The 12164-nt window shown below is 49.2% G+C and overlaps 1 protein-coding gene across 2 annotated transcripts in view; it reads right to left on the reverse strand.

The window, feature by feature from the left end:
- Positions 1 to 1540: 1540 nt before the first annotated feature.
- LOC144733041 (E3 ubiquitin-protein ligase TRIM11-like) overlaps positions 1541 to 12164 on the reverse strand; it is a 54138-nt gene continuing 43514 nt past the window's right edge. For both annotated transcript variants that reach the window (XM_078614771.1, XM_078614772.1), the window contains exon 6: positions 1541 to 2242. In XM_078614771.1, coding sequence (XP_078470897.1) covers positions 1692 to 2242 — 551 coding nt within the window. In that variant the 3' untranslated portion in view covers positions 1541 to 1691. The remainder of the gene's footprint in view (positions 2243 to 12164) is intronic.

Raw genomic sequence — 12164 nt, forward strand, 5'->3', positions numbered from 1 at the left:
ACATGACTCTCTATACACTAAAGACAAAAATCCCGCGTGTAGCGTTAACAGACTATTGGGGCAAGTGCTGCTAGTGAATAGCACCTATGAAGGCCAGCCTGGCAGAGACCCGCCTTTGTATCATCGCACCAGGTACTCATTTGAAGCTGATTCGACCTAGGGGAGACCCAAGACCGATTCAGATAATAGTTATCAATGGTGTTGGTAAACCGGTCATGGGTCTCCCCTAAGTCGTCTCAGCCTCAAATAAGTACCTGGTGCAATGTGTAAACATCGCCACTTGGGAGACAAAGGCGGCCAGGCGTGGTGGTGGCCACCCACATCCTCGTGTGAAGTGCCGGCCTTTATTAGTGCTCGCTAACAGCACTTGCCCATACAGTCTGTTAAGGCTATACGAGGGATCTTTGTCTTTGTATATCTGTGTGTATCTGTGTTTGTATCTGTGTGTATCTGTGTTTGTATGTATCTGTGTGTGAGAGTGTGTCTGTGTGTATGTATGTATCTGTGTGTATGTACGTGTGTCTATCTGTTTGTGTGTCTGTGTGTATGTACGTGTGTCTATCTGTGTGTTTGTATGTGTGTGTGTGTTTATCGGTGTGTGTCTGTGTAGCCTTAACAGACTGTTGGGGAAAGGGCTGTTAGTAGCAAGTAGCAGAGCCTGTGAAGGCTGGCACTCTCGCACACGAGGGGGTGGGTGGTCAGCACCAAAACAAAAATACACACACAGACACACACAGACACAGTAACAAAGACACAGACACAGTAACAAAGACACACACAGACAAAAGCATCCAGACCAACCCACTAACCCAAAGAAAAGTATCCCCAATGTAGCCTTAACAGACTGTAGGGGCAAGTGCTGTTTGCTAGTAGCACCTATGAAGTCCGGCACTGTGGCACATAAGGGAGTCGGTGACCAGCACCACGCCCGACCCGCCTTTGTCTCCCCAGTGGCGATGTTTGCACATCGCAGCAGGTACTAATTTGAGGCTCAGTCGACCTAGGGGAGAGCCTGGACCAATTCTGATAATCGTCACTGGTGTTGGTGAACCGGTCATGGGCCTCCCCTAGGTCGACTCAGCCTGAAAAAAAAAGTTCCTGGTACGGTGTGTAAACATCACCACTGGGGAGACAAAGGCGGCCGGGCGTGGTGTTGGCCACCCACCCCCTAGTGTGCTGTGCCGGCCTTCATAGGGGCCGTCCATAAATGACGTCACGCGATTTTTTACCCCCCCCCTTCGTCACACGGCGTCACAAAAAGTCAGACCTCCCTCAAATATGACCTCACAAAGCTCTGCCCCACCCCCCCCCCCCCAAAAAAAGACATGCTTCAAATCGCTTTAAGCTATTTTAATTGTAGTGCGTATTTAATGTGGCGCTGCACTCTGATGTTGTAGGAGAAAACATTCATAAAAAAGTATATTTAATTAAGTAGAACGTGTTGTCTATATTTATTTAAGTTGCGCATTTTGACGTGACTTCACATTTCTCAACCTCCCCCCCCATCGTCACAAATGTCTAACCCCCCCTCCCCCCCCAGGTGCGTGACGTCATTCATGGACGGCCCCATAGGTGTTCGCTAACAGCACTTGCCCCAACAGTCTGTTAAGGCTACACGGGGGATCTGTGTCTTTGTGTGCGTGAGTCTGAGCGTTGTGCCCGTTTCTCTGCGCTGCTCACACTCCGTGCTCTCAGCACGCACGACTCAGATCCAGAATCCTCACTGAGCTACCATCAACACCCCACACACTCAGTGCGGGGTAGAGCGGTTGACGAAACGAGTGGTGGACGGAGTGGAGCAGCTCCATGGAGTCGGCGCGGTAAAACGACAGCAGCCCCGCCTCCCAGTGCAAGTGACACCCAACTCTCCGGGGAGGATCTCTCACCAGCACTGAGGTCGCTACACCACCATGACGCACGAAGCAGCTGTTGTCATCTTTATATAAAACCCAGGATGAGTGGTTCTGTCCCAGGCTGCACTCTTTACCACGCCCTTTCCGTGCGATCGTCCCGTACGCGACTCCAACCTTATAGCCCCCCGCCGCACTCCCTACGTCCACCTCCCAGTAGTGCTGACCAGACGAGAAGCTCTCGGAGCACAGGGCTTGTGCACAGACATCAAAGCGGTGTGGGTGATCGGGGCGACCCTGGGAGACAGCGGTCCGCGTCACCGTCCTGAGGTCCGAAGAAATCTGGAGGTTGTTGTGGGCCGATTTTGGGTCCAGAGTCGGCGAGCGTCCGTCTGCAGAAACGATAATCACAGTAGTCGTGTAACAACAGCACAACTATAACAATATCACTCGTGCACTAACACGCACGTACATTACAACAGAGCAATTCATAATGAGCATTATTATACAACGTTGTAATGCTTAGCTATCGGTGTAATGACATGTAACGGGCACTTTGTGAATCATATTCTAAGGTTTTTTCGGTAAAGTCACGTAGGTAAAAAAATTAAAATTAATAAAAGTAAAGTAAAAATAAATAAAAAAAAATCACGACGTTTCGGAGGCAACACAAGCTTCCGTCTTCAGGTGGAACCGTATCAAGTAAGAATCAACTGCTGGATGAGGGCCTCCCTACACCATGTGGGTCGTGAGGGATATTTGACCATACTTCACCACGCCGGTCACCACGCGTTGGCGAAGGCAGGCGGCGCGGCTGGCGAGAGCACAGTAGTACGGTACACGTAACCCCGCAGCCTGTAGCACCTGCTAGGCAGGGTGGTGACTGCCCCGCCACGTGGCCCCGCAGCCTGTAGCACCTGCTAGGCAGTGTGGTGGTGGCCGCCCGTGCGAGCCCTGCCCTGGCCCAGCCCCTGCGGGGCTTTTCGAGGTGCCAGGAGGTGGGGCGCTCTGTGCGCTGGGGCTGCACGATTTGGGGAGAATCTCTAAGTGCGATTTTTCTGACAGATTGCGATTTGATTTGCGACTACACTTTTTTTAAGTCTCAGTTCAGTTCAATAGTCACTGCGTAATAGATTTAAAACATGTGATTGCGATTTCGATTTGAAATCGATTAATCATTCAGTCCTACTGTGTGGTCGTGCCCACGGGAGGAAGTGGATCGCAGCAGCAACGTGGATATCAACACCGCCGTAGCGTCTCTGTGTGTACAACAAACACAAACATCTCCCGTGTGTCACCTTTCACAGTCTGTAGGGGCAAGTGGTGTTGGTGAGCACCTGTGAAGGCCGGCACGGCACACGTGGTGGGTGTGATAGTATAGTGATGTACACTCGTGTGTGTGTGTGATAGTGCATTGATGTACACTCGTGTGTGTGTTTGATAGTGTAGTGATGTACTCTCGTGTGTGTGAGATAGTGTAGTGATGTACACTCGTGTGTGTGTGCGTGTTAGTGTAGTGATGTACACTCGTGCGTGTGTGTGATAGTGTAGTGATTGTTCTGCCTCACGGCAGGAGTTTTGCCTCACGGCAGATGGGGGGGGGGCGTATGTACACAGGAATTTCCTGTTATTGATGATAATTTTGGTCACGTGACCAGGAAGTTGCGATTTAAGATTCCCGCTCAACCACGCGGGCGTCGGCCATTACACACGTAATTCAAGATGGCGGCACACATCATGTCCCAGTGAAGCCAGCCGCAATTGTCCATTGTGGGACCTTAAGAAGCATTGTCTGTAAGTTCGTTTATTTTCTTATAATATTGGCAATGCTGTTATAATGTTAGAATGACCGTTATAAGTATGTAAATGCCTTTATAATGCTGTTAAATGGTTATGATAAATACGAGGCCTAGTTAACAACGAAGCCTGCAACTTTCCTTTTTGTGAATGTTACTTGTAATTTAATAAGTCGAGTCAAACTTGTACCCAAGTAACTTTATTGCGATCTGGATAGCAAGGATGACAAAATGTCTCATTCATAGTGCAGTGTTATGTGTAGTACTGTACATCTGGAGTGCAGTGTGATGATAACACGGTGTGCCTTATGTTACACAGCAGCTTATGCTCTTGTATAGCTATTCAGTGGTAATGTAGGTGCCTGCCCCCTCCAGGATCTATTGTTTAGAAATATGTTATTTAAGACAATGTTATGATGCTGTGGTATTCATTCATTGTGTTGGTGTTTTCGGGTTATAACAGATGCTGTTTCTCTGTTTTCTCACCAGTTTTACCTCGTTAAAATCAACAAATGACGTTTGGAGTTGGATGTTCACTCTGGCTCTGAGGGTTTATTGGACGCGAGGTTATCTACTCAGCTAGCGGTGCAACGCAGCGCACAGCGAGGCCGAGACAGTAAAAAGACATTCTTCTTGAAGCTCCCAGCCAGCTCTGCAGCCACAGCTCTGCAGCCAGCCCTGCAGTCAGCTCTGCAGCCAGCCCTGCAGCCAGCCCTGCAGCCAGCTCTGCAGCCAGCTCTGCAGCAAGTCTACATTAAAAATTGTGTTGCAAGCATCGCAGCATGGAAAGCCACAGTTCAGCAGGGAGAGATGCTGAAGAAGGTGATTTAAGCAATCCAGGACTTCCCATCCTGCCTACCAAGGGAGTTCAAGGCCCCAGAGAGAGGTCAGTTTGACACAACGGGCCTTGGAAAGCTATGATGCTGAGAAGCAGGACCTTGATGCCAGGATACAAAGGGCATGGGACCAGGTTGAAACAGATATATCTGAAGCTTCAAACGCCTCCGACACAGTGGCCTCAATTCAGTGGGCCATCCAGCGTGTAAAGGTGAGCAGCTGAAGCTACAAGCTGCTGGCAAATAAAAACATCTCCCTCCTGATGAAGGTGAAAACAGATGAGGGCATTGAGGGAGTGCGTATGCAAGAGCACTTCCTTGAACTGCTGGATGATAATGTGCAGGCAGTGATACAAGAGGCAATGGACCGTGTGGAGGGCTTAAGAGAGACACGATCTCAGCACTCTGTCTCATCCAGGTCCACCACAAGATCTAAAGGCTCAGCGCACTCACAGACATCATCTACTAGTATGGCAGCAGCTCAGGCACGTGCAGCAGCAGAAGCAGCAAACGCCCATATTGCCTACATCGCTGAAAAGGAAGCCATGATAATTGAAAAGGCTCGCATACAAGAAGAAGCAAGCATAGCAACTGCTGCCGCACGGAAGAAAGTAGAGCAAGATAGTATACTAGCAACTGCTACCGCACGAGAGCAGAAGAGTGTATTAGTGGCTACTGTCACACGGAAGATAATTGAGCTGGATGCTAAGCTAAGTACCCTACAACTCAAAAAAGAAGCAGCTGCTGCAAAGGCCCAGGCAGAGGTGCTCGAAGCAGCAGCCAATCTGGATAAGGAAGAGAATTGGAGTGAGTTTGGCACTCAGATGCCTGTCAAGGACCATGATCAACTCACCAGAAAAAATATTTTGGACTGGTCTGAGCAATGCATCAATGCTTCTCCACCAAACGATACTGAACAAAGGGTGGACGTTCAGGCATCGCCATCTCCACACCGAATGAACATGAATGCTGTCTTCGGGAATGGTGGAAATGTATATTCTGCCCTGAGAGTTAGTCGCCGACTCAGCGTCGCGCACGTGGGGTCAGACGTGGATGCACCAAGTCAGACCCACATTCCAAACAGTCACATAAGGGGATCCAACCAACGTGATCGAAACCATTTGGGCTCACAGTCCAACGCCATCGCGAATGACGGCATGCAAGGCAATACAGCCAATAATGCCACCTCACAAGCGCCAGTATGGACACACCCTGGATCAGCAGGACTAGGGGACTTTGCTAGGTACCTGGCTCACCGCGAACTAATCAACACAGGACTCGTTAAGTTTGATGACCACTCTGAGAACTATCGAGCCTGGAGATCTACCTTCAGGAATGCATTCCGAAATGCAGACATCTCTGCAAGTGAAGAACTCGACCTGTTGGTGAAATGGTTAGGAAATGAATCTGCAGAGTACGCAAAGATGATCCGGCCAGCAAACATTGACGACCCCGCCTCAAGCCTGCATGCGGTGTGGGAGAGGCTCGAGGAGTGCTATGGTAGCCCAGAAACTATTGAGAAGGCTCTCTTCAAGAAGTTGCAGAACTTTCCAAAAATCTCTGGTAGGGACAATAAAAGGTTACGAGAGCTTGGTGATATTTTGATGGAGCTTGAATCAGCCCAGGCTGACCCCTACTTACCAGGTCTCATGTTCTTGAATTGCTACCATGGCGTGAACCCCATCGTAGAGAAATTGCCCTTTGACGTGCAGGAAAAATGGAGAACAGCGGGTTCAAGATTCAAGTCAGAGCATCAGGTTGCATTCCCCCCATTCTCTTTTTTCTCAAAGTTTATCTGCAACCTGGCTAAGACCAGAAATGACCCGAGTTTCATGTTTCGCACCACGGGGATTTCCAGTCCAGATCTCCCAAGAATGGAAAGAACAATGGCTAAACGAGGAACAGCGAGAGTGCCAATTTCCGTACACAAGACCGAGGTCTCTCCTACGACATTCTCAAACTCCGTCCAGTCAACCACCACAAAGAAAAAGATAGAGGATCCAGAGAAGGAATGCCCATTGCATGATTAACCTCACTCCCTCCAGAAATTCCGTGAGTTCAGGAGGAAGCCATTGGAAGAGCAGAAGAACATGCTGAAAGAATTTGGAGTGTGCTTCAAATGCTGTGCTTCTACAAACCACCTTGCAAGGAATTGCAAGGCATATATCAAGTGCGAGGAATGTGGCAGTGACAAACACGCAACTGCTCTGCACACATTTTACTCCAAACCCAGTGGCACTAAGGCTTCCGATCCCGAAGCAGAGCACAGCGGGGAGCAAGGCGAGACCGCCGCACTCACTTCATCAATCACAACCAAATGCACAGAAGTCTGCGGAGAAGGCTTCAAAGGAAGATCTTGCTCAAAGATATGACTCGTCCGAGTGTATCCCAAAGGACATCCTGAAAGGGCAGTAAGGATGTACGCCATAATGGACAACCAGAGCAACAAGTCTTTGGCAAGGTCAGAGTTCTTTGATCAGCTAAGCGTAGGTGGGAATTCCTTTCCATACACGCTCAGAACATGCTCAGGACTGATGGAGACAGTGGGAAGAAGAGCGAGTGGCCTCATGGTGGAAACCATGGATAGCACCATGAAGCTAGCCCTTCCTATGGTGACAGAGTGCAATGAGATACCGGACAACAGGAGTGAGATTCCCACGCCCGAAGTTGCACGTCACCACCCACACCTGAAACCCATAGCAGAGTTCATCCCGCCATTGGATCACGCGGCACAGATTTTACTTCTGCTCGGCAGGGACATGCTGAGAGTCCACAAGGTTCGCGACCAACGCAATGGGCCTCACGACGCTCCCTACGCCCAATGACTCGACCTAGGATGGGTAATCGTAGGTGACGTTTGTCTCGATGGAACACACAAACCAGACCACATTAGCACATTCAGAACAAGAGTGCTCACGAATGGACGCACGTCGCTCTTCAAGCCGTACCCCAACCACTTCACGCTGGAAGAGAAACTCAAAGAGAGAATTGACGGCTGTACCATGCAGACTTACAAAGAAACCACCATTCTGACCACAACTTCGCTCGTACATCCACCGTCTTCACTGGATTTTGTTCCTCCACGTTTCTCCAAGCCAGTCCTGACTGACAAGAGGAAGCCAAAGACGAAGCTGCTGCTCGTCACTCTGCTGGTGGTCCTGGCAGTGGTCGCTGCGGCCGTGGCCTCTCCGTTCCTAGACCCGGAGCTGTCGTCCGAGTGGGAATCCTGGAAGGAGTTCCACGGCAAAGCCCCACAACCAGAACTTACTATCCCAAGGCTCGAGTTGTGTGGAGCTGTTCTAGCTACAGAAGTGGCGGAACTGATCTTAGACGAATTGGACGTCAAACTGCACGGACAGTAAGGTCGAACTAGGCTACATAAACAACCAAACCAGAAGGTTCTACACCTACATCAGCAACCGGGTGGAGCGCATCAGGAAATCGACGCAACCGGAGCGATAGAATTACGTTCCAACTGACGAGAATCCAGCAGATCACGCAACTAGGTCCGTCCCTGCATCTCTGCTGAAGCAAACCATCTGGCTGACGGGTCCAGCGTTCCTCTTACGACGTGACGGTGGCCTATGTACTACCAAAGAGACCTTTGGACTCATAGAGCCCGAGTCAGACAAGGAGATTCGTCCTCAAGTGACAACTTTCGTAACAAATGTGCGACCAAGAAGTCCACTGAGTCCACACCATTTTGAACATTTTTCGAAATGGACGACGCTCATGCGAGCGATAGCACATCTAACGCATATCGCAGACTGCTTCCACCGCCCAATGAGAGGCACCACTGGTAGCTGCAATGGATGGCATCACTGCACAGTGCCACGCATTGAAGATGAGCATTCCAGAGCAAAGAAATCAATCTTCCGCTGTGTGCAACAGGCAGCTTATGCTAGTGAGATAAAGGCTATCAACAAGGGAGAAGATCTTCCTAGGGTCAGCACCCTTAGGAAGTTGAACCCCAGGATGGACAAAGACGGCTTGCTCAGAATAAGTGGCCGGCTAGGGAATGCGAAATTAGATGAGAATGAATGAAACCCCCTCATAATCCCAATCCAGAGCCACATCGCAATGTTACTTGTGCACAACTACCAAGAGAAGGTCAAGCACCAAGGTCGGCACTTCACAGAAGGAGCAATCCGATCTGCAGGGCTGTGGATCGTTGGAGCAAAGAGGTGCATCGCCAGCACGATTCACATGTGTATCAGGTGTCGCAAGCTACATGGAAAACAGGAAGAACAGAAAATTTCAGACCTCCCAGCCGATCGACTCAGTGTGGAACCTCCCTTCACCTCTGTAGGGATCGACGTGTTCGGACCATGGACAGTCATCTCCCGCCGCACCAGAGGAGGGCTCGCGAACAGCAAACGGTGGGCAGTGCTGTTCACCTGTATGAGTACACGAGCAGTGCACATCGAAGTCATCGAGTCCATGGACTCTTCGAGCTTTATAAATGCACTCCGGAGATTCTTCGCCATCAGAGGACCAGCCAAGCAACTCCGTTCTGATTGTGGAACCAATTTCACTGGAGCATGTAAAGAGCTTAAGTTCAATACGGAGAATGTCAAAGATGATTCTGTCAGGAAATACCTTTGTGACCAAGGCTGCACATGGATATTCAATCCTCCTCACTCTTTGCATATGAGTGGAGCCTGGGAACGCATGATCGGGATTGCTCGACGCATTCTCGACTCCATGCTATGTGATGTCTGGTCCACACGGCTCTCTCACGAAGTCTTGACCACTCTCATGGCCGAGGTCTCAGTCATAATTAACTCAAGATTCCTGATCCCCGTCTCAACCGACCCGGAGTCACCATTCATCTTGACTCCTGCTACACTTCTTACCCAGAAGACAGACGTGCTCACAGCACCTACCGAGGAGGCCAGCACTGCAGACCTCTACAGACCGTCAATGGAGACAAGTACAGAGCTTCGCGAACACGTTCTGGCGTCGCTGGAAAAACGAGTACCTTGCAACACTCCAAGTGCGCAACAAGTGGCAGTCTAACAGACCAGACATCCAAAAATGCGACCTCGTCCTACTGAAGGGCAACCAAGTCAAACGGAATGAGTGGCCAATGGGCCGCATCCTCAAGTCGATTCCAAGTGCCGATGGAAAAGTTTGAAAAGTCGAGGTTATGATTGCGAAGCAAGGTGTCGCAAGAACTTTTGTCAGACCCATAGTGGAGACAGTACTACTTCTCTCTCGCAAAGATATGGACAAATAAGTTGACCTGTTGAAGTTGTTATACATTTGTTTAGATAGGAAATAAATGGTGGTATCTCTTAGATACCAGACGGGGAGTGTTCTGCCTCACGGCAGGAGTTTTGCCTCACGGCAGATGGGGGGGGGGGCGTATGTACACAGGAATTTCCTGTTATTTATGCTAATTTTGGTCACGTGACCAGGAAGTTGCGATTTAAGATTCCCACTCAACCACGCGGGCGTCGGCCATTACACACGTAATTCAAGATTGCGGCACACATCGCGTCCCAGTGAAGCCAGCCGCAATTGTCCATTGTGGGACCTTAAGAAGTATTGTCTGTAAGTTCGTTTATGTTCTTATAATATTGGCAATGCTGTTATAATGTTAGAATGACCGTTATAAGGATGTAAATGCCTTTATAATGCTGTTAAATTGTTATGATAAATACGAGGCCTAGTTAACAACGAAGCCTGCAACTTTTCTTATTGTGAATGTTACTTGTAATTTAATAAGTAGAGTCAAACTTTTACCCAATTAACTATATTGCGATCTGGAGAGCAAGGATGACGAAATGTATCATTCATAGTGCAGTGTTATGTGTAGTACTGTACATCTGGGGTGCAGTGTGATGATAACACGGTGTGCCTTATGTAACACAGCAGCGTATGCTCTTGTATAGCTATTCAGTGGTAATGTAGGTGCCTGCCCCCTCCAGGATCTATTGTTTAGAAATGTTATTTAAGACAATGTTATGATGCTGTGGTATTCATTCATTGTGTTGGTCTTTCCGGGTTATAACAGATGCTGTATCTGTGTTTTCTCACCAGTTTTACCTCGTTAAAATCAATAAATGACGTTTGGAGTCGGATGTTCACCCTGGATCTGATGGTTTATTGGACGCGAGGTTATCTACTCAGCTAGCGGTGCAACGCAGCGCACCGCGAGGCAGAGACAGTGATGTCACTCGTGTGTGTGTGTGTGTGTGATATACACGTGTATGTGTGTGTGTGATATACACGTGTATGTGTGTGTGATAGTGTAGTGATGTACACGTGTGTGTGATAGTGTAGTGATGTACACTCGTGTGTGTGTGTGATAGTGTAGTGATGTACACTCGTGTGTGTGATAGTGTAGTGATGTACACTCGTGTGTGTGTGTGTGTGTGTGATAGTGTAGTGATGTACACTCGTGTGTGTGTGTGTGTGATAGTGTAGTGATGTACACTCGTGTGTGTGTGTGTGATGGTGTAGTGATGTACACTCGTGTGTGTGTGTGAAAGTGTAGTGATGTACACTCGTGTGTGTGTGTGATAGTGTAGTGTACACTCGTGTGTGTGATAGTGTAGTGTACACTCGTGTGTGTGATAGTGTAGTGTACACTCGTGTGCGTGTGTGATAGTGTAGTGAACACTCGTGTGTGTGTGTGATAGTGTAGTGTACACTCGTGTGTGTGTGTGATAGTGTAGTGTACACTCGTGTGTGTGTGTGATAGTGTAGTGATGTTCACTCGTGTGTGATGGTGTAGTGATGTACTCTCGTGTGTGTGATAGTGTCGTGATGGTCACTCGTGTGTGTGATAGTGTAGTGATGTACACGTGTGTGTGTGTGATAGTGGAGTGATGTACACTCGTGTGTGTGTGTGATAGTGTAGTGATGTTCACTCGTGTGTGATGGTGTAGTGATGTACTCTCGTGTGTGTGATAGTGTCGTGATGTACACGTGTGTGTGTGTGATAGTGGAGTGATGTACACTCGTGTGTGTGTGTGATAGTGTAGTGTTGTACATTCATGTGTGTGTGTGATAGTGTAGTGTTGTACATGTCCGGCAAAACAACCTCCTACCTCCTCGCGGTGCCGGACGGGCAACACTGTCGTGGGCAGTGCTGTGGGGGGAGGGCCAATGCCCATTGGCCTCTCCCCTCATGGCGTCTGTGACCACCACAGTGGCTAAACGGGGGCTCTGGACGGGTGCGAGGGGCTGGTAACCCCTCCACCTTCAATTAACCACCACTAAACTACGAATTAAACATAAACCTGTAATTAATAAGCTTGTGCCGGAGGCCCCGGGGGGTCAGGCTTTTATGACGTCTCCTGGCCAAACCCCATTTGGCGGAGCCAGGAGATTGAATTTTAACCCTCGGGGCTTCTCCAGAAACAACGAAAAACCATTGCGGATGGCCACGTGGAATGTTCGAACGCTCACTGCGGAGGAGAGGCTGCCACTCCTCTGTCGGGAGCTGGACCGTGGCCGGGAGTCGGAGCCTTTCCCTGTACACCTTGGGGTGCGACAGGGATGTCCTCTGGCTCCCACATTATTTAACATCTATTTCGACTGCGTAGTTCGTGAAGCCTTCAATAGCTGTACCGGGGGAATTACCATTTGGTACAGATATAATGGGAGGCTGATCGACGCCCGGGTGCGATCAAGGGATGGCTCCCTATTGGTCAACCACGTTATGTATGCCG

This window comes from Lampetra planeri, chromosome 45, assembly GCF_965212315.1.
Source record: "Lampetra planeri chromosome 45, kcLamPlan1.2.h2, whole genome shotgun sequence".
Taxonomy (NCBI): domain Eukaryota; kingdom Metazoa; phylum Chordata; class Hyperoartia; order Petromyzontiformes; family Petromyzontidae; genus Lampetra; species Lampetra planeri.